The following is a 23,708-nucleotide window of genomic DNA, read 5'->3' as shown; positions in this document are numbered from 1 at the left end:
TTCAATTTCAATGATCTTTGTCGCTGTTGAAATCCATTCTCAAGTGATGAAATTGTGAATAATAAACTTTTTTTGTATAGCTCCCTCTCAAAATTGATAATACTTAAGCTTCTAAAGAATGTTTCTCGAAAATTAACGATCAGAACTGCACATTCTGAGATTTTCATGGTACCAGCTATTTAAAATTTATCAGGAGCACCGATAAATTTTGATATTTCAATTTCTCGAAAGCCTTAGAGTTTTTAGAGCCCACTTTGTACGAAATTGCTTATTCTAACACTAGGTTTCACAATGGTAATGCAAATTTTATATTTCATAATCCAATCCTGTTGAAATATTACCAAAACTATGTATTACCTTTAAACATTTTCAATTCTTTTCTTATGGTTAAATTGTACACCAATTCATTTCAGAATGTCAAAATAAGGCAAGTTAAATGAGATTATTTTAAGCTAAGCAACTCCAGAGATGCCAACCCTCCCGATTTTATCGGGAGGCTCCCGATAATTCACCCCAACTCCCGACCTTACGATCACCATCCTTATCCTCCCGATTTATTAAAAAAAAAAAAAAAAAAAAAAATGATTTTTTTTTTTTTTTTTTTTTTTTTTTTTTTTTTTTTTTTTTTTTTTTTTTTTTTTTTTATTATGATTTTTTTTGGAGGGCGCTTATCAGTATATATATCTGTGAATTGAAAGAGAAATATCATCTGCTAACTTAAGCATGTAATAATTCCACTATGTTAAAAGACAAATTAAGAGTAGCGAAAGATTGTTTCAGCATATGGATCGCCGTAACCAATGCGTGGATATTGCCACAGAATCCAAATGGCGGAAAATCAGCAAAATAAGACCAGGAAATGGTCTCGGAAGTATAAGACCGAATACAGTATCAAGTACCTGTGTAATCGGAAGTCTGAAAGTAATTCATCATGCATTTTGTACAATTTTTATGTTATTTAAAAAAAAAGGGGGAATTATTTAACTAAATACACATGTAAAATGCTCCAAAATAAGGCTCAGATTGCACCAGAGAGCATCTAGAACCCCAGAGCTTCCAGGGCCCTAAGGCGGGCCCTGGACCCCGGCCGCATGTGTCGGGCGCTACGCGCTCGAGATGTGCGCTACGCGCACATTAATTGGTGTCGATTACAAATCCTCCCTATTTCTGATTTCCAAAAGTTGGCATCTCTGCAACTCTTATAAAGAAAGATTTTGTTTACCCATTTGCCCAATAATAATAATAATAATAACAATATTTATAAAGCGCAACATATCCATCTCTAGAGATGCTCAAGGCGCATACAAATAATTAAAATTAATATTCAACATACTTAAGATTAAAGAAATATGGATATAGAACTTGATAAATGAATTGAATATCTGATTTTAAACGCTCATCTTTCAGGAAATATTACAGTAGTGTCGTGAAGCTGCCTCCCCTTCAACCTAAGGTTGGGATGTACTGCTGTGCTTGCTTCACAAACGACGACTGCTGGTATCGAGCACGTATCATAGGTTTGTAAGATAGATAGATTCTCTTCATCTTAATCTCAATCCTCCCTTCTCCATACTCCTTACACCATACGTATATGAGTAGGATAAAGAAAGTACATTCATGATGAATTGACAACTTTAAGTGGTTGTGGTATTTTGCTCGTTATCATGATTTTCTAAAAAGGTAGTAATTTTAACCCCCCCCCCCCCCTTGTATGTTTAAAAATCTGGATTAACATGTGTTAAATAATTAAGGGAATAGGTAATAAGTTTATAGATCTTCTTCAGCACAAACAAAAGAGCTTCATTCACACATGTTGCCTCTAAAAAAAAACATGTTGATATTACTTGAGTGTAGTGTGCTTCACATAGAGCTTAGAACACAGATAAAATGTGTGCTTTGCTGCCTTTGTTGTACACAATTACTTTTTTCACCTCCATCAAAAAATATCTGCCACAGTTTACACCATCATGTATGAATGATGCTTTAGAACATTGCATGATTCTTCTGGAAGAGATAATATTCTTCTTGATTTTTTCCTCTCTAGCCATACACCTAAGTCCTACTTCAGTCTTGGAAGGAGTTGGTGTACATGTAGATGTGATTTACATTGATTACGGTAACAGGGAGCGCATCCCAGACTCCCGTCTCCGTCCGCTTCATCCTCGCTTCATGAGTGACTCCGCTCAGGCAGTGTGCTGCAAGCTAGCTAGAGTAAGATTATGTTATCGCTTAATATTCACTTATGCATTATGCGTTTTAGAAGCCATCTGGAAAAAGCTGGAATTTTTATTATTTGCTACAGATCACTAATGAGTAATGACCCCTTATTTCATTTATCTATATATTCCATAAACCTATACAATTTTTAATAATGCTCTGTGTCTTTATACATGTACCTCTACCGCCCCCTGCCCCCTTCCTTAGAAATTTAAATTGAAAAAAACAACTATTAACCTACTAGCTGTGGCTTACCTTTTGAGTCAGAGGTGTGTTGTCTTTCAGTCCAATTGATATTTCTTGTGTCCGACATAGAAAGCAATATTGCAGTTACCTTGTAAATTACATAGTGTGCATTTTTTGTGGATAATGGGCGATGGCATAAAAAGCAGGTCTGATAATTACCTGATTTAAATTGGTTTCACAATTTAATTTTTTTTCCTGATTTTACCCTGATTTTACCCTGATTTTCCTGATTTTCCTGATTTTCCCCTTATTTTCCCTTATTTTTCCCAATTTTCGCCAATTTTCTTACTCTAAAAGGAGGGAATGTTCTTAGATGCCATTTTTTTTTCCCTGGATCCTTTTTAAATTTTTTTTACACAAGGGGACGGTGGTCTGGGAAAAAAAAACCTTAGTGCTCACTATCACCCGTGAGAAAGTGACCTTGATATGGTGTAATAATGTTCAGATCCATTGATTTGATTTCACCAGAAAATTGTTTCGAGAACGGAAGGTGTCTTCCAGCTGGCGTTAATGAACACCAATATAAAATCGCTTCTTGCAAGTGATGCGGGCAAAATAATCTTCTTGAGCAATGAAAGCGTAGGTATTTTGCTATACATGTTCTTTGGTCCACTGGAAATGGTTCCTGGAAGAAAAAAACGGGGGGGGGGGGGGGGGGGGGGGGTGTTTCATGCTACGATTGGACATGTTTCACTTTAGCGTACGCACGTTACTAGGATTTCATGTTTATTTTGGAGCATTTTACTATCAGCACTTGGCTTATATTGCCCCATTTTCTTTCTTTATCTTGTAAATTTGTAATGATGAATCACATTCCTTTTTATAGGACTTTGGAAGTAAAACTAAGTTTTGCTGACATTTTGAGAACAGTGAATTTTAATATGTTTTGTTTCAGGATTTACTTCTATATATTTTGCCCTGGTTGCAAAATACCCATTTTCATTATGGGAATAAAATATGTCTCTACTTCTGTTGCAATAGTCTTCTTTCACCATGGTAACCTGATAAACATTAAAACAATTCTGACCAAATTTGGTTCAACTATGGATTGGCATGGAAGGGTGAAATGAAAATAATAGATTTGAGGTTCTTACAGTCAAAGTTAAGATTCTCTAAAGTTTTAACGTTAAGCCTAGTCTCTTTAATAGATGAGACTTGAAACATCTAGGTCCTCAATCTGCTCACCTACCACAGTGCCATTATTCTTTGACATCCGAGATAAATTAAGAATCTACTTTTCAAGGAAATGAGCAAATTAATTTATGTTAGAAACTAATAATGTAGATGTTAACTCTCCCCCTCCTACTTTCTCATCATATATTCTACCTTTGTATTTCCTTCATTTACTTTAATTATCCCCTCGTCGACGAAGTCGGAGGGGATATAGAAACGCTACCGTCCGTGCGTGCGTCCGTTACAAATTGATAACTTCAGTAACGATTGACAAATTTTAATGAAATTTGATATGAAGGTTCATGGTATCAAAACACAGCCTAAGTTCGATTTCAGAGTATGTAGGTCAAAGGTCATAGCTCATTAAATATGCGAATGTGATTTCCATTCAATAACTTGATGGACAAAGAAGCGGACAAAATATACAGTTCCTCATTCTACCCTCAACAATTGCTGTGGTAGACAAAGGAACATCCCTTCACTGCTATTATGTAAAAATGTGTAAAAATTATGTAAAAATGTGTAGAACAGGTGAATATGTATGTGACACCTGTTCTACACATTTTTACATAATAGCAGTGAAGGGATGTTCCTTTGTCTACCACAGCAATTGTTGAGGGTTGAATGAGGAACTGTATATTTTGTCCGCTTTCTTTGTCCGTCATTATCATAGTGTATGTAGATCATAGGTCATAGCTCATTAAATATGCGAATCTGGTTTCCATTCGATAACTTGAGTAATATTTGACGAATTTTAATGAAATTTGATATGAAGGTACATGGTATCAAAACACAGACTTAAATCAATTTCCGAGTATGTAGGTCAAAGTTGAAAGGTCATAGCTCATTAAATATGCAAAAACACCTAATTATATATGTGAAAATGTGGTTAACTTCCTTGCCTAGTAATATAATAGTATAGTCCAATGGAGGTAACTTGTTCTGATGTATATAGGCCATTTTTACCCTGTGAGGGGATGCTACGCTTTTCGTTGACTTGTTTTTCTTTTATGGCTGTGTGAATAACAGCATGAAGCTAACATACCATAGCAACTTGACTTGGAAACAGCCTATTAATATTGATATCTGCTGTTGAATAACCTTTTAAGATGTTAGCTCTCGGTCACCAGTTAATATGGTTCATGTGTTCATATACAGACATTAATTTATGGGTTTCACAGTGTTCAATAATTTTAAATGCATGACAGCCTTTTGAAAACCAAGTAGCTTTAACAAAACAGCATTCAGGACAAATGAGATTTGTAATTTCATATGAATTTCATTCAACTATTAATCATTCCTATAAAACCCCTATTTAGATGAATGAGGCTTAGATTTTTGAAACAGGTAAGACTACATTAGATCACCAAGCATCAGCCCAGGTTTTTCCTGTCAATAAGTATTGCGAAGCCAATGTGCAAAAGCTCATTTATGATATAGTCACCATGAATTTTAGATAACATATAATTATACTGGTAATTTAAAACAGCAATGACATTATTTCTTTGTATTGATAATGAGTCAAATATTTGAGGAGAAACCATAATTAATGTGTTGCTTGACATAAAAGTTGAGCTTTATTATGCAATTAGCATGGACATATCTTGGATAGCCCTTGGTCTAGCTCATAGGTGCACAACTTGCAAAGCGAGACAGATAGTGAAGGTCATTTTCCAGTGGACCAAACCTGTGTTACTAACATCAACATTTTACAAGTCAGTTTTTTCCAGCTACAATGTACTTAACATTTGTTCTAGCATGCTTAATTGTGTTTCTGTAACTGCCTCAAAATGTTGCTGCATCAAGTTTGAAGGTTCTGTGATTTGATTTATTGTGTTCTTTGTTGTGTTCCTTCGATTTTCATTTTCTCAAAGCTCAAACCTTTATTATCCTTATTTTTTTTCTTTATTGAGAGGGAAAGCAGGAACAATTTTGCCAATATTTCAATACTTTCAATATACTACAAGTAAAGCAACATTCCTTATTAAGATGTGATTGGTAGTCAGAAATATGTTTTCCCCTTCATATTCTGACTTTGATTTATGGGCTACATAAATCATGTCCCTCTTTCCCATTTCTTCTTTCTTCTTTTTGCCATTTATTAAAAATGTTAGGGCCTACTCAGGCTTCCTTACATTATAATTCCATTTTGTGTATGTTTTCTTGTACCTTGCAGCTTGATATTTTAAAATTATATCAGCAAATATATCTTACAACTTATGTGCTTTTTTCAAATTCAGATTATTGAAAACCTTAGATTATTTACTTAAAATAATAATCAGGTCATCTCCCTAATATTCAGAATACATACAGAATTTTCTCAATACAAAGTCATCGAATGTGTGCATCGTTTGTTTAAAGAGAAGGTTGAGTTCTGGGGAGAGGTGAAAAATAATTTGTGAGCATTATCATTGTTATTATGCAAGTGTGGAAGAACATCAGAGAAAAAATGTTACCTGAAAAGCATGGCTCTTCTAATGCCTTCATATTCTAAATATGACAAGTGACAGCTTAGGAGGCCCGAATTTTATGCCACATGTTTGTGTAGTCCCATATACATCTTTCTGTGTACAGTGCTTGTTACTTTTACCAAGACTAGGCCAAATTTCTTATCATTTTGATGATTTCAGAACCTTGCGGTACACACCAATACTTATGTGCTACATGATCATATTTTTCTGATTGATTCCACACCGTTTCTTTCACAATGCAATCGCATGACCAGAACTCAACTTTATCTTTAAATACAGGTGTTGTTGATTCAATTTCTTACCTAAAGCATACTGCATATTCATGACTATTTTCAAGAAGGTATGTACATGTATCTAAATCTCACTCAACTTAATGCTGTGTTTGCTGGTGGAGTCACCATCTAAAAAAAAAATTGATTTGATTTTTTTCATTCAGGTCAAGCCAACAGGGAAGGGGGTTAGCCACTGGACTACCGATGAAACAGAATTCTTCACCCAAATGACGTTTGGACGTAAACTGACTGCCATAGTGGTTCGTCAGCCAGGCAGTAGTACCAGCAGCTTTGATCTACCGGCAGTGGACTTACTGTTTGATCACTACATCAACGAGAAGGAAACTGGACTAGTAAGGAATCGCTTTGTCACAATGTTTTATTTTTTGTTAGCTGCTCGACTGAGCAGAGGCCTCTATGACTAGTTTTCATCTTCTAGTATTCATTCTTCTTTAGATTCGCTTGTGAAAACATGAAAAACAGCAAATCTTTGAAATACATCAGAGTTGTAGTGTAGAACTATACCTGTTAATATATGGTTAGGGCATGTATGGTATTCTTGACTCTCAGATGTGCCCTATTTCTTTCAGATTTCTTTTCATTTTCAGACACAAAGCACCAGCTATATGGAATTCTCTACTAAAATGAAAACACATCAATTGTTTTTTATAATAATTTTATGAGAAAATTTTAGGAATTCCTCCTATTTTCTGAATTTTAGTCTAAAAATTATCTTGTTTATTTTCAAAACTTTGTTTAGGTTTGTCTGGTCTTTCTCTTTTTACTTTAAATAAAATTTGTTAATGTTTTTATGATGTTTATTGTTATTGTTTGGTAACTAAATGTTTAAATATATCATACTCTCCTCCTGCTTTTGAGCACTTTCAACTTTTCCGACAAGACCCTTGTGGTCTTTTGTGGTACCCTTGATTCCATGTATAATGATTTGCATCTGAAATTATATAAAATTTTACTTGAACTTGAAAAAAAAATTAAACTTTATGTTTTCTTACCAGGTGGATGTTAGCAAGTTGATGGTTAGTAAGAAGCGTGCCTTACCAGACGATCAATGTTCCACCACAGATTCTTACTACTCCCAGACTACACACACCACAGACAGTGATGTCTGCCAATCACCAAACGTTGCTGCTGCCACAGGTAAGATGAAGAAAGAGTTTGTACAAACTACTCAGATGCAAATTAGAAAATATGATAATTGGTACAATAAGATGTTTGCAAATAATAATAAGCCATTGTAGAATGATGACTTGGTAATAAACGTCATCTTTCTTTACTACAAACATGTGTATATCATAAATGGAAAACATGGGGGTTCCAGTAAAGGTACTATGTCCCATTTGCAACCAACACCAAATTCTGTAGAACATGCTGGAATTAGTAATATGTCACGTATGTCCTATATGTGAAATTTAAACATTAGCAGCGTCCTAATATTCAAATTATGCAAGGAAACCCGTTTACCTTTATGGATTCACTGTCAGACTCTATTGAGTGACTGAATGACTTTTTTTTTCCTTTGGTAATGTTAGATACAGAAAATGAGCTGAAAATGATATATGAGCATTTGTGTACATCAATAACCCACTTCGTGTGATGGCCAAAATTAAACTAATTGAATCTTTGCGCAGCATAAACGTACGACCATTCGGTACAATGGTCTGAAAATCAGACTATTACTAAATGGATTGCAGTCACTAAAGTCGATTCAACAACTAATGGATGTTATTTTCCCACTTAAAGATATATTCAAGCCCTTTCGTTTTGATAAATTAGTATTATCTTTCAAATGCCGTTGGAATTTAAGTTTTCATTTGTTTGGCCCGCAAATGGGAAATAGTACTTTTAATTTGCACGAAATGCAAATCTCTTGATAGCACCTCTGGGGTTAATTCAACTGTAATTTTCATGTGGCCTTGAAATACTGAAAGAAGCCAGTTGGCTTAATAGAAGACAAGTAATTCATGGATGATCTTTATTCCCTGGCTGACAACGTATAGTTAAGGACAACAGTAATATTTGTTTAATGTAAGAATTTTGGACATCTGTAGTGGTGCATGCTTAATGAAATATAACCGTCCTAACATATTGTTAGTTTTGATTGAATATAGGTGTATTGAAGTGGTGATTATGTCATGCAAATGAAAAATGAAAACAGTTTATAATGTTTTTACCATCTTTAATTTTCTATAGATGTCTCTCAGTCTGTAACACTTACTCCATCACAAGAACAAGGCAAGGATCAGGGACATGAAGCAGGACAGCAAGACAGAAAAGAAAGCGGATCTTCTAGTGGTAAAAAGAAGAAGAAAAAGAAGACCAAGAGATCCAAGAGACACCATGATCCTCAGCTATCGACAGAAGACACTGATGTTCCGTATGAAGAGGGCAGAGATGCTAGACAACTTGCCAAGGAGGAGCTGAGGAAGGAGAGTAGTACCTCCGATACACCTGTCTACGAGAGTGAGTACACCACGGAGAAGAGGGTTCCAGGTCTTTGCAGGACACCCGAGACCAGCTGTACTGATTCACCTGCAGGAAAGGCATCCTTGGTTGTCATGACAAAAGGACAGACAACTCCCCTTGGACATCATGATGATGTGATGGATGGAGGGACACAGGAGATTGAGAAGGATAGTCACGATCAGCAGGTTAGCTGTGGGTCGGAGAGTGCAAGGAGCAATAGCCCTAATTCTACCAGCGGTGTGTCTTCGGCTAGGAGTTTAACATTTGTGCCTCAGAAGAACCTCAGCGACACCTCTAGACCTGGTCTCATCACTCTCAATAAGCCGCAAGGAGAGTCCAATATCCCCAGCTCTAAGCAAATGAACATTAAAAAAGGAAATGACAAACCCTTAGTTGTTGAAACGGCCAAAGCTCACAGCAATAAGACAGCAATGCACATCGCTTCTTCTGCTGAAAATGACCATCTCACAGACTTAACGGATCAGTTCTTTACATGCGCTGAAGATGCGAGTGAGGCAGACAGCACGGATCGAGAAGTCGCCAAACCAAAGACTGACGGTCAACCGCAATCGTCCCCTGCCATCTCCAAGGTGGATGTTATCGGTCAGAAGTATGTACCGCAGAGGACTCTGCGAGATGGAGAGCAGATCCTGTTTGCCATGTCTCACGTTGTTTCTCCACTAGATTTCTACATCCATCTCATCACACCAGAGGCCCAAAAGATGGACTACCTGCTCGATGAACTCAACTCAGTCTACTCAGACATAGAGAGGGCGGGCGTTTACAGACCACCTATCTCATGGCTGTCAATCAGAGCCGTCTGTTGTGGCAAGTTTGGCGAGGACAACAGGTGGTACAGAGGTGTGGTGCAGGACATCAAGGGTGTGAGGGGAGTGGACGATGGAAGACATGTCCTGGTCAAGTATGTAGACTTTGGTAATGAGGAATGGATTCCAGAAAGCATGTTATATCCTCTAGAGAATTACTTCTGTAGCCTTGCTCCTCTAGCTTTCAAGTGTGGACTGGCAAGGATTCAGCCTCCAATGACTGATGGAACGAAACAGACCAGCAAAGACAACAAAGGTAACGGTTCAAGATTCTAGTTTTATTGTCCATAATAATACAGAAATATGTTTCCCATTGGTGTAACATGCAGTGTACAAATATAGGCATAAACACGATTTTGCCTGCTGAGAGCCGAAAGGGTATTTAGTTAAATGTTAAACAAGAATGAGTTAACACCATTCCAGTTTTCAGAAGACAGTACATAACAAAAACATTATGCTGAGTCACATCATAAATGCGTTCATACATCACTAACAATACTGTATTTTCCTCCAAGCAAAAATAGGAAGAGAGAGACAGCTAGAGAGTGAATGAGAGAAAGAAAGAGGGACAAAAGGCAGAAAGAAAGAGAGAGAGAGAGAGAGAGAGAGAGAGAGAGAGTGGTTGTAGAAACTAATCAAGTGCTGCAAAGATGCAATACTACATATATATATGTAATCATCATTTTCTTTAAACATTCTTATGAAATGAAGCATATACGAATAATAGTCCACCAGAAAAAAATCTAGTAACCGTTTATCAGAAAAAGCCATTCCTAAGACAAATTACTTACATCAGTCACTGATGAAACCGAATGGAGTCAGGGAAGTACACTTTCAGCATTTTAATTATCAGGCCTAAAAATGTCCAGTTTGAAGTTGTTCAAAACAATATTCTGGTTGCACACATGATTATATGGGTTCCTCCCTTATGTGTCCTTACTTTTGATGAAATGATTCCTTAACAAAATTATTATACTTTATATCATAATATTTCAGAAGATAACATATCTTCAGTCTATTGAACCCAACTGTCTACCATGACTTATCATAATGACAGGTGTATGTGATGATTTGGGGGATGATTTGATTGTACAGGTACATCAGCCGAGTGGTCAGAGGAGTGCAAACTCTCCCTGGTTGGAATGAGTGAGTTTGAGAAGCTGCTTACCGGACAGGTGATTCGTGTGGGAGGAAAACAGAAGTAAGTTATCAAACTGGTCTGAAATTCTTTATTAAAGGCATTGTTTAACAATGCCAAATCTGAGATGCATGGCCCTACCTGTTATCAGTGTCTGTGATATGGTGTAACATTAAAGCCCTTTTAAAAGATTGCGCTTCAAAATGATCATGAAGTGCTTCAAAAAAGTAAATATCTTTGAGTGACCAATTTTACCATGTTAATTTTCCCTAGTAGACTGTAGTGTTATAAAAAACAGTGGGAAAACGGTTTGAAATGTTGAATTCCAATCATAAATATCTTGATAATCAAACATACGATTGGCTTGTAAGATTCTTGAATGAAATCCAAGGTTGCCTGAAAGTGGATATTTCATAGTCCTTTTCACAGGTGGTCACTTAAAAACTGTCAATTACTTCATGTTAAATCGGATTGTCAGTAAAAAAAGAAGAAAAGTGTATACAAATGTATATTGTTGTATTCAGTGCATATGAATAAAATGTTTTATTGTTATTTCTGGGTTTTTATGCAGACGCATAAAAGCAAAAAACTCTCTGTATGTCCTCCCTGAATGGCAATTACACCAGCTTCAAATTTCTGTAGAAAATATGAATGTTATTAGTGTGCTAACCAATGGTTCACTGTTTGATATTATGTATAGGGAATGTACATGGCTTGAAGTGAAAGACAACACAGAGGCAGAAGGGGTGTGTCTAAACCAAAGACTTGTTGATCAAGGATTGGCTTCTTCATCTTACTACAAGAAGCAACCTGTTCATGAACAGGGTAAGTTCTTTTGCCCAAGCCATGAGCAAGTGTCTGCCATCGATTTGCTGAAGATGGCGGTGCTTCAAGAATGACTGATGTAATATGCTTTCTAGAAATACTTTGAATGTAGGAATGGAAGTAAGAAGATCTCGGCCCATTGCACAAAACTTACCATTGATGGTAACTTTGCCATCAATGGTAACTACCCCGTAAACATTGATTTTGATTGGCATTTGAGCCCTGTTACCATGGTAGTTGCCATTGATGGAAAAGTTACCATCAATGGTAAGTTTTATGCAATGGGTTCTTGTACCTGTCAAAGTTCTTGCCTGCACAGCTAATAAACTATCATTTTGCATCTGTAGATACAGTTCTTTCACAGAATATGAAAAGAGCAAACACATGTAACCCAGCCTCTAGAGGTAATCCAAGTTTGCTTGTGATATTCCATTATCTACCAATATAGCTTGTCGATAAGTAGCTTGAAATACACATGGATAATATATGCTTGTATAAAATATAAAAATTAAATTGATGTTAAAGGTACTATGTCCCATTTGCAGGCCAAACAAATGAAAAAGTTAAATTCCAACGGTATTTGAAAGATAATATTAATTTAGAACTTCCCTTTAAAAAAAGGGGGGCTTGAAAATGTCTTTAAGTGGGAAAATTAAGACTATTAGTTGTCAAATCGACTTAAGTGCTACCCAGTTGGTAAATAATAGTCTGATTTTCAGACCATTGTACCAATGGTTCTATGTTTTGTGCTGCACAAAGATTTAATCAGTTTAGTTTTGGCCATTACAAGAAGTGGGATATTGATGTAGAGTTGTAGACAAATGCTCATGTACCCTTTACAGCTCATTTTATGTATGTTATTACCAAAGAAGAAAAAAGCCAGGCAGTCACGCAATAGTGTCTGACAGTGAAGTCTAGCAAGTAAACTGGTTTCCTTGCATAATTTGAATATTAGGACACTGCTAACGTTTAAATTTCACAGATCGGACATGCATTACATATTCATAATTACTGCAAAGCTCTACAGAATTTGATGTTGGCTGCAAAAGGGACATAGTATCTTTAAAGTCTGATAGATTAAGATGATTCTAATTGTCATGTATGCTAGATGCTATCCAGCATGAAGCATCCCCATCAGACTGCCCTGACCCTAAGGATGAGCCTGAAGGTGGACAAACGCCAGGGACTATGGACACCACCGAGGGTCCATCCAAGGAAGAGGAAGTGATCATCGATCATTGGAATCCCATGGTGCAACACTTCAGCTCGGAGACGAACAGCTATGGAGTAGACATGGATGATCCAGTAGTAGCTACCACTGGAATGAGTAAGGAACCCCTTTCTCCTCTGAGAATATTATCTTGTTTTATGTATTGGTAAACCCAGGCCTGATAATTTCCTGATTATTATTTTTTTTTTTCCCAATTTTTTTCTTCCCGATTTCTCCCAATTTTTTTTTCCCAGATTTTTTTTTTTTTTTCTTCTTCCCGATTTTATCCTGATATTTCCCAGATTTTCTCTATTTTTCCCTATTTTTCCCTATTTTCTTACTCATAAGGAAGGAAATGTTGTTACCGGTAGATAACATTTTGTTTTCCCCGAATCCTCTTTCTTTCTTTTTTACTCAAGGGGAGCGTGGTTGAGGGGGGAAACAAAACATTTTTTTTTAGTGCTCGTTATCATTCCTGTAAACCCCTCCTGGGCAAAATTCTGTGTTAGTGTTGACAGATTCACAAAACTTACTATTTGGCATACATTTTGCAAGATATGAATTAGTGTTAAATGAGCATGACTTTCATAATTACAAGTGATACCCACTGTATGCAGAAGTTTCAAGATCAGAAAATTGTTGATAAAAAAATTGCATCGGATGATTTTTTTTGTATACATTTACTTTTTCTTTTCATGAATATAACTACCCAGTAGTTTTTTTAAAACTTTATTGTCTGGTATGTTCTTCGTAGTTGCCCAAAATATGCAATTTGAAAGTGGTTCAGTCTGTTTCCATGTCAAATTTGCCCTTAAACCCAGCAATATCAAAGTCCCTGAACTCCATACTGATTTTGTACAAAGATAACTGATTTCCACATACAAATTAATAGTATGTAAGTCTCTTTGTATATCGGTAGATCTGAAACATAAATTTCTTGTCTTCATGATATAACTAGCATTATGAGCTCACATGCATAAAGTAAATAACATTTTAGTCAGTAAGTATTTGGAAAACATCATTATAATCAGCTATTACTCATTTTGAAGCCACATCAAAACCACAGGAAACTATGTAGACTGTTTGCCTTAAGGAAAAACAATCATGTTAAGACCAGTTGAAAGTGGTACCAGAACCTGTTTCATAAAACTTAAAACTGTTCCACGCTACTGAAATCATGGCATCTGATTGGCTGAGAGCAGAATTTGTCATACAAATTTGGCATTTGTCATTGATAAGAATTTTAATGTAACCGATCCCAGTACCATCTTTATCTAGCATATGTGAAATAGTTTCTTTCTCAAATTGTCAATTACAGAATCTACCATTGAAGGGAGAGTGTGCAAATATTATGCAGCGGGTAGACGGTGCTATAAAGGAGTGACCTGTCCCTTTGAGCACCCAAGGCGTGGTAAGACAAGTTTGGAACTCGAGAGATGCATGAGATAATCAATAATAAGCATTGCTTTGGGTTTTGAATTTTTTAAATATTTCTTATTATTAACCATGTCAGACATCTGAACAGTGGTTTTACAAAATCATATTACACTTGTTGTAATCCTAAAAGAGCTAATCAGTCAATATAAGACCATATTACCCTCATGAAAAAGCCTAAGGACTTTACGTGTTAAAAAAAAGGTAAATATAGGCTCATATTGACCGCACCGTATTTTGTCATTTTCATTGCACATCTATTACGCATATGAGAACCTGTTCACTTTGCGCGCACTCTATTGTGACGTATTAATCACATCAAATTAGGCACACTGTTTGCAGTGTATCAACAATTTAGTCAAGCACTGGATACACAGTGCTGGTTTGACAAATATTTTTCAGTTCTTTGAGATTGTCATGGTTGATTTATGTATTTGCTCTAGATGTCTGATTTGGATAACAATACAAATATTGACTGGCTTAACTTTCGGGAGATACAACATATAATGCCCTCACAAGACCCATATTGCCCTTATCTTTTGACTCTGGGCAATATGAGTCTAGTTTGGGCAATATATGTGGTATCTCCCTCAAGGCTAGTCAATATTATATACATATGCTTTGCTTTAGGTTTTTAAGTTTTCAAGTGCATGCCCATGTGTTCTCTGCTCTTTGCCTCCACTTTTGCTTGCACCTGTTGACTAACGTTTAACTTTATTTTCAAATGCATGCAAGTCTTTCTTATTATGTTGACTTCCACGATAATATCTCTAAGTAGCTAAAGTTAAATGTGGGATAATTTCACCAAATATTAAAGGCCATAAGACACTGGCGAGGTGTGTGCCTATTAGTAGACTACATGTGTGAAAATTATAATTGAGGAAAAAAATGTTGAGATTTTTTGCTAGGTTTTTTTTTTGAGTCTAGGTATGTAATAGAGTGAAGTCAATGAATTTGACACTCTTTTCAGTCACTTCAAGATATCCCCTAAGTTTCTTATCTCCTGCTCAAACAAATTTCATAATATTTTATATGTGTGTTTTGTAGATGACTTCCGTTGGCTTGGATCATGATAGCAAGGGCAGTGAAATGGGAAGGGTGTTTGAATACAACAATTTCTGTGGGGATGCTGAAAATTTGATTTTTTTTTTTTTTTTTTTTTTTTTTTTTTTAATGGGGGGAGGGGGTTCTCAGTAATCCTTTTATAGTTTGTTCTTTGTAGATTTTTAGACTAACAATTTTGTTCAGTGAGTAACAGTTATTTCATGGAATTATATTCAAATATCTTTTAATCGCATGCTACTTCTAACTTTTCTTTATACAGCTAGCACATTTGAAGACATTGACCAGCAATCCCCTCCCATCCTGCATGATTGGAATCACTGTACCCAAGACCCTCCCCATGTATTAATGCCCCCTCCTAGGCCCTGGCTACACCATTCTCCACCCTACCAGCACCAATCCCCTCCACCCTTCCCCAGGTCTCCTCCCTCTCACCACTATTCCCCTCCCTCCTATGACCACCCCTCTCCCTATTCTCCTCCCTCCTACCAGCAGTCCCCTCCCTCCCACCATTTCCCCCTGTCTCCCATTATCTGCCCCCTTCCAGTCATAGGCTGACACGCAGGTCCCTGGACCCCAAACACCTTGATCACGATATCCAACCTTTCATGTCTCCCCCTGACACGAGTGATTATCTTTTACCTTGTCCACCTGTCTTTCCCAGGGCCCCATCACCCCAAGGGTACCATTCCCAGACCACATTATCCTGGCTAAACTCATTAAAAGGTCACCTCCCGTACAAAGATGATCTACCCATGTTTCAGTTTGCTAGGGAGAAACCTGAACATGTTGGGGGCAAGTGGTTTCTGATGCCTTCTAATAATAATAACAGTTTCCCACCTATGCTAACACCTAGAACGCATGTCTTTCCATCTCATTTACAAAGGGGTCGTTGCCATTCTGGCCCATCATACCATCTTTTCTAGAGAATTGTAAGATATTTCAGAATTTTTTTTTCTCCTTTCCATTTTGTCCTTTAAGTTTCTATAACTGCAACATTATATAAAGAGGTGAATTGCTGTTTGGTCTACATCCAGTTCGTCTACTACCCAATTAGTCCATTCCCTTATTGTCTCCACCCAGCCCATCTACTATCAACATGGTATAATAATCTGTTGGTATTATCATTTGGTCTAACGGCCATTTATTGTAATAGTAGTTGCGTCTAATTTCCATATGGTATAATCTCTAATTAGCCTACTACCCATTTGGTCTATTGCTTATTTAGTCTAAGAACCAGTAAGTCTACTCCCTAGTTTGTCTAATGCCCATTTAGTCTACCATCCATAAGGTCTAACATTCATTTGATGATATTAATATTTGTGATTAAATGATTATTATACAATATGGATAGTAGACAAAGTGGGCACGAGACCAAATGGGTATTAGACTTATTGGAGATTAGACCGAATCTCTGTTAGCCTACATGGTCATTAGACCAAATGATGAGTAGACCAAATTATTATTAGACCATGTGGATAGTAGACGGGTTGGATGTAGACCATATGGGGATAGATGTTCTGCTTGTAGACCAAACAGCAATAAACCTATAAACATATTATAGGATACCAAAGAGATATAGCTATGGTAAAAATTGTTTGCAGGAGCAAGAATACTTCTTCAATGCTTCGTTAATGATTTGGCTTTAATTGTGGCGGAAAATTAATTTATAAATAATTTGATCTGATGAAATACATTTCATTTTGTGTTTCATACCGTAAATATTCTGCCTTCAGCCTTGGCAAGACCTGGGGGTGGGGAAGGGGGGTCCTGGATGCAAGCAAGGTAGCAAGACTCCCCTTCTTATACTCTAATGGGTTCCTTTAGCTATTCTGAGTGCCAACAAGGCTAGACCCCCTCCCTCCCTCTCCCCCCCCCCCCCCCCATACTGCTCTAAAGGGGTCTCTCACAGCTGTCCAGTGTGCCAAATGAGTTGAAAAATCCACCCCAAACACCTCCTCTTTAAACCATCTCACCCTACACCACCTCTCTCCCGGTATGTCCTGGGTGCCGGCAGGGTAGCAAGACTACCCGCAAGACTCCCCCCTACACCTTCCCTCTCCTTGGGTGCTAGCAGGGTAGCAAGACTCCCTGTACATCACCCCTCTCTTGGTGCTAGCAGGGTACCAAGACTCCCCCCCCCTCCCCTCTCCTGGGTGCTAGCAGGGTAGCAAGATTCCCCCTACACCACCCCTCTTTTAGGGTTACTGTCCTTGGTGCCAGCAGGGTAGCAAGATCTCCCCCTACACCATCCCTCTCCTGGTTGCCAACAGGGTGGCAAGATATACCCCTACACCACCCCTCTCCTGGGTTGCTGTCCTGGGTCCAGCAGGGTAGCAAGACCTCCCCCTACACCGCCCCTCTCCCAGGTTACTGTCCTGGGTGCTAGCAGGGTAGCAAGATTCGCCCCTACACCACCCCTCTCGTGCTACTAACCTGGGTGCCAGCAAGATAACAAGACTCCCCCCTACACCACCCCTCTCTCGTGGATTACTGTCCTGGGTGCCAGCAGGGTAGCAAGACACCCCCTACACCACCCCTCTCCTGTATTAAAGTCCTGGGTGCTAGCAGGGTAGCAAGACTCCACCTACACCACCACCCCCCCCCCCCCCTGGGTACTGGCATTGTAGCAAGACTCCCCCTGCATCACCTTTCTCCTTGGTGCGAGCAGGGTAACATTACTCCCCCTACACTACCCTTGTCCTGGGTGCCAGCAGGGTAGTAAGACTCCCCCTACACCACCCCTCTCCTAGGTTACTGTCCTGGGTGCCAGCAGGGTAGCAAGTTTGCAGTTTTGCTCCCAGTCTGGTATCCAGGTAATTGTTTTTTGTTGTGATTTGTGAAGTTAACATTTTCTGCATGCTTTCTTTGCTTTGCTTTTTCTATTGCTGTGTAGCTAATAATGCCGCTAAGGGAAGGGGAAATTGTTTTTGCTTAAATGAAACTCTTGCTTTGGTGGTGTGATTTAGTGTGTTTGTTTCATAATTCATAATGGGAAGCTTCAGAAACATCATTTGTATTACCTGTGCCTTATTAGTGTCTGTGATATGGTGTAATATTGAAACCCTAAAACAATTGTGCTTCATAATGATCATTAAATGCCACAAAAAAGTTTAAAATCTTTGAGTGACCAGTTTTACCATACTCATTGTCCCCAAGAGACTGTACTATTGTTATAAAAACTGTTTTCCTAGGTTTTTGACATTTCGATTTCCAATCATAAATATCTTGATAATCAGACAGGCGATCGGCTTGTAAAAGTCATGGGAATCCTGACTGACCTAAAGGTTTATAATCATGATTGCAGCATGAGCCAAATCCAGGATTTTGTTTAGAATCTGAGGCGAAGATTCCCAATCCCTTGACTATGAAATAATAACTATGAAATAAGTGAAATTGATCTCATCGCAGGTGAAGAGCTTCGGGAGCAGACCGAAGTGTTCTGGTGCAATACATCCGTCAGCTTACCCAAGGCAGGTCACTGGGTAGCCTTAGAGGTCACTGCTGTACATACATCAATCCATTTCTGGGTCCAGCTCCCGTTTGGTCCTAAACCTATAGACCAGGCCCAGAGGGAATGGACCGGTTTGAACCAGGTACCTGAAGAGAGGAAGGATGATGGAGAAACACTTACAGCTCTTCAAGATTCTATCAAGTATGTCATAAATATAGTAGATTGACTGTCTAGAGGGAAAACACAGTTGAAAGAATATATTCAAAATGGGTATCTTTAGTGAATGTATTGTTGGTACATTGAAATGTGTAGATGAATTGTCAGTCAATAGTAGTTTCACCCATGGTTTACAAGTTGATTTGGTATAACATGACATTTCCATAAACTCCAGCTCAATTTTACTTGGACTAAGCATGTAACACGGTAAATTGTTTAGAATTTCTATTTGTCAAGATTGAATCATATTTTCCAAGCATTTTATAAAGAAACAATGCTTTGTCTCTTAGCGAATATAGAAATATTTTATTCTTTTTAGCTAAGAAAATCCTCTTTTGTGACAAAGTCTTCCAAGAGCCTTCCCTGTAATGGTTGATTTCATTTGATTTATCCCTGACAGTGCTATCTACCAGAAGTCATACACACGTCGTGAGGACCTCTCTCTACTGGCGTTAGGAGAGATAGTATGTGCTCAGTTCAGTAAGGATGAGAGCTGGTACAGAGCAAGGGTTGTTGATGTGGATGCAGAGGCCAATACAGTACAGGTAAGGAGAAGACATCGTCTCAGCATAGGTTGACAGTCTCGGTGGAGTTTGACTTTGTTATTGTTACAGCCCAATATAATGAGGTTTCCTTTTATATGATGAATGCAAGCCTGATCATACTGATACAGCATTCAAAGATAAAGTTGAGTTCTGGTCATGCGATTGCATTGTAAAAGAAACAGTGTGGAATCGATCAGAAAAGGTTGATCATCTAGCATATAAGTATTGGTGTGTACTGCAAGGTTCTGGAATCATCAAAATGATAAGAATTTGGCCCAGTCTTGGTAAATTTACAAGCATTGTACACAGAAAGATGTATATGGGACTACATGAACATGTGGCTTAAAAATCTATCCCGATTTTTATGATATTACATGCCATATTTGAAATATTAAGGCATTTGAAGAGCCATGCTTTTCATGGAACATTTTATGTACTTCCACACTTGCATAATACAATGATAACGCTCAAAAATTATTTGTTCACCTCTTCCCAGAACTCAACCTACTCTTTAATACCTTTTTCTTATGTTATGCCCTTACCTTTTCCTTCCTCGAGTCCTTCAGTTCTCAAGGTTTCCTCTGTTCCTCATACCGTATTTACCGGCGTAAAGGCCGCAGTATTTTTGGAAGAGAAAATAACAAAAAATCGGGGTGCGGCCTTTACGGCGAAAGAGTAAAAAAAAACAAAAAAAACAAAAGTCAAAACCCGCACGAATTTGCACGTATGGGACTAGGAAGGGTAAAATAACAATACCACTATGGTACAGGACATTTCCAAACATCTTACCGACAATTTTATCTTGCATTGTTGACATGAAGACGAAAATAAACGTCCTAACACAACATTTGCCGATAGATCTTGATCTAAGTTTGTGCCAATGCATTGCAAAAGTAAAGGAAGGGACCGTCTAACAGAGCTGCCGCGAACATCCATCCGAAGTCGCCATTTTGTTTTTCCATTTCATGCAGTTTCGCATTACACCGTAGATTGTGGTAGGGGTATATTTCGGACACCAAATCTGCCTGTGATCACTTTTTTAGCTAAACTTCCAGTAAATTATAAGAATATGGATGAATTTGGTATCAGTTTGTAAAAAAAAAATGGTTTTTTCGAGAAAATTATGATTATTTTGTTTTGTCCGTTTGTTGTTTTTTTTCCTTTTTTTTTTTTTTTTTCCTCTTTGAAATGTCAAAGTTGGGGTGCGGCCTTATCGCCGTCAAATACGGTACTCGTTTTTCATCGTTCTCTCCCCTGCAATCTACATTGACCTCGCCTGCCATCCTCTTTCGAAAATTATGAGAACATCGGTGATAGAATACGGCAGCTTTCAATCCCCACTCATCTCTTTCCGACCTCAGAGCCCCAATGGTCTTAACACACTCTCCTGTTTTGATTTGCAGGTATTCTACGTGGACTATGGTAACTGTGAATGGTTGGTCAGATCTAAAGTACGTCCTGCCATGCCTCAGTTTCTTCACCTCCCGTTCCAAGCTGTAGAATGCTTCTTGGGAGGAATAGAACTCATCAAACCGACTTCACTCAAGAATCAAGATCTTGACAGGTGACTTTCCCGCATTCTCAAAACATACTTTGCAACCAAAATGTGTATCACAATCCTTATTATTACCAGTAAAATAATGAGGAAAATCACAATCAATTAAAGCATTCAGCTCCATGTCATGAAATTCATTCAAATTAAAGCCTTTTTGTCATTCTATTTAAACAAACAAATGAAAATTTCTCTTTACATTCACTTAATGAAGATGTTGCTGCTTGTAAACTTGTTTTCTTATTTTTATGCTAAATACATTAAACAGTACCTTTGGATTTATGAATAGAAGAAGTATCTTGTCATATCAGCTAACTTTGGGAGTAACACCAATATGAATGCACTATAAAATCTCTTTGTTTTTCTCTAAGGTTTTTGTAGAATCAAATGTGTTGTATTTGTTAAACCATTGAAATAATCATTTATCTTTCCTTTTTTCCTATTTTTGCAGAAAATTATTTGAAGAGTTGACAATGGACAAGATTCTTGTTGGACATGTGGTTTCAAGGTAAGACTTATTCCTCCTCCCCTTCCCTCCCACTCCATTAAAGGGATCGTTTAACAATGTTAAATCTGAGATACACGGTCCTACATGTTACCAATGTCTGTGATATGGTGTGATATTGAAGCCCTAAAAAAAATCGCGCTTCAAAATGATCAAGAAGTGCCTCAAAAAAGTAAAAATCTTTGAGTGACCGGTTTTACCATACTCGTTTTCCCCAATAGACTGTAGTGTTATGAAAACCGTTCAGCGAATGTTTTTCAAAATTTGTAATTCCGATCATTAATATTTTGATAATCAGACAGGCGATCGGCTTGTAAAAGTCATGGAGTTCCTGACTGACCTAAAGGTTTATAATTATCATTGCAGCATGAGCTAAATCAAGGATTATTTCTAAAGGATCTAAGACAAAGTTACCGGATCCCTTTAATCAATCAATATATAATGTGGATATGTAAATATTTTGCCCAAAATATATTTTCCCAATGAGTATTTTCTTTTAAAACATTTTCAGTACATTTATATCATTTTTCTTAGTTTGTTTTGAAAGAAACATACTGTCTGCCTCCTACCACGATACATTTTGAACGAGTCATTACATTACTTTGTAGGCTATTTGCTGTTGAGTTCAAAAGAAAAAAAAATAATGAGTCTTTTGAAGATGTAGATTATAGTCCTTGAGTTCCTTTCTCAGTATAAAGGCATTGTTTGCATAAACTATAACATTATTGTATTTTTTCCCCCCTAGTGATGGAGATATCCTCCATGTGGAACTCTACGACACGATCAGCACCAAACACGTCAACATCGGAGATGCTCTTGTGAATGCTGGCTTTGCAAGGCACACCAAGGCTCCCCAGACAGCAGAGAGACGCACTCCTAGGCAAGACACGACGGGATAGTAAACCAATGCCCTGCTGTTTTACTTCCAACATTCATCCATTTGGCTATCAACTTGGTCTTTCTGTGTTGAGGAATGGAAAGTCATCTTTACTCCTTTTTATGTTCCCCAAATCAGTGTGGAATCAACTCTGTGTTCACATTACATGGTCCATATCCTGTGTCCGGATTTACAGGTTTGCAGGGTAGGCCAGTGCAATTTCTTATTATTTTTTATATTTTTTTTATTTAAACAAAAACTAATGCATTCTTCAATTTTTTCTGTAAGTTAACCTGATGTCCATGCTGGTTGGACAATAATTGAACATATTTGCTAATAGAAAAAATTACATCACACAAATGACATCTAGTTTTTAACATATCCGTCTGTTTTGAGGCAGGGCTTTTACTCGTATCATTTCACACAGAGGTGGTGCCCCTTTGGATCCAGACAGACTATAGGTTAAAAAAACAATTTTTTTTATTAGAAATAATCTGCAAGAAAGATCGTGAAAAGGCTGAATTGACCATAGCTTCCTGTAAGTCAACTGAAGATTACTGGGGTCAAGTATCATATTACCGATGATAGAATAGTTCTGTACGTAGACAAGATTTCATTCTCCGTCTTGATGATAAATATATGCTGTACATGTATATCAGTGACGTAAACTTTAGATTTATGTTTTACATTACACTTTCATTCCCTGTAAGTGAGCTTCAAAGCCAAATGCTGTTATTTCCCATTCTCTTGCCCAAGCCTTGTGTACACAACAAATATAAATAACACTAGTGTAGCATATGTACTCTGCAACCAGCTATATAAGCATTTTTTGTTTAGGATCGGTAGAATCTGTCCAAAATCATAGCAGAGATTTTATACCTATGGAAAATGCTAACACCCTGAGGTACTAAAGTTGTAAATGTAGCCTTTTATAATATTCTTTTGTAGCTTGGATAACTCCTGGAAACGGATTGGATACCTGAGCTTTTAGAAACCTTGTAAAGATAGTTAGTTCAGAGATCTATTTTGTTTTATTAATATGTTTCAAATTTGCAAAAGTAAACTCGTCGCAGCTGAATTTTATTTGCCAAATGTAATGCATAATGTTTTCTTCAGTATTATAATTTTGTTATTGTTCTGTTGTTCAGTGAGCCATGCTGGTAGAAAGCATTTGTCAGTTGCTTTCAGAGATTTGTGTTC

General features: G+C 37.4%; 1 protein-coding gene across 1 annotated transcript in view; it reads left to right on the top strand.

Moving 5' to 3' along the window:
• Window positions 1–23,115, top strand: part of LOC100892150 — a 28,052-nt gene extending 4,937 nt beyond the window's left edge. Inside the window, exons 7-20 of the mRNA XM_030999979.1 lie at window positions 1,408–1,517; window positions 2,045–2,211; window positions 6,544–6,732; window positions 7,396–7,537; window positions 8,591–9,946; window positions 10,786–10,891; window positions 11,529–11,653; window positions 12,762–12,980; window positions 14,182–14,274; window positions 18,771–19,014; window positions 19,430–19,574; window positions 20,978–21,138; window positions 21,578–21,634; window positions 22,377–23,115. Of these exons, the coding sequence (XP_030855839.1) occupies window positions 1,408–1,517; window positions 2,045–2,211; window positions 6,544–6,732; window positions 7,396–7,537; window positions 8,591–9,946; window positions 10,786–10,891; window positions 11,529–11,653; window positions 12,762–12,980; window positions 14,182–14,274; window positions 18,771–19,014; window positions 19,430–19,574; window positions 20,978–21,138; window positions 21,578–21,634; window positions 22,377–22,530 (3,268 nt within the window). The 3' untranslated portion in view covers window positions 22,531–23,115. The remainder of the gene's footprint in view (window positions 1–1,407; window positions 1,518–2,044; window positions 2,212–6,543; window positions 6,733–7,395; window positions 7,538–8,590; window positions 9,947–10,785; window positions 10,892–11,528; window positions 11,654–12,761; window positions 12,981–14,181; window positions 14,275–18,770; window positions 19,015–19,429; window positions 19,575–20,977; window positions 21,139–21,577; window positions 21,635–22,376) is intronic.
• The last annotated feature ends 593 nt before the right edge of the window (window positions 23,116–23,708 follow it).

This window comes from Strongylocentrotus purpuratus, unplaced genomic scaffold (assembly GCF_000002235.5).
Source record: "Strongylocentrotus purpuratus isolate Spur 01 unplaced genomic scaffold, Spur_5.0 spur5_scaffold_6, whole genome shotgun sequence".
Classification (NCBI taxonomy): domain Eukaryota; kingdom Metazoa; phylum Echinodermata; class Echinoidea; order Camarodonta; family Strongylocentrotidae; genus Strongylocentrotus; species Strongylocentrotus purpuratus.
Note: the sequence above shows the minus strand (reverse complement) of the source record. Positions and strands in the feature narration are given on the sequence as shown.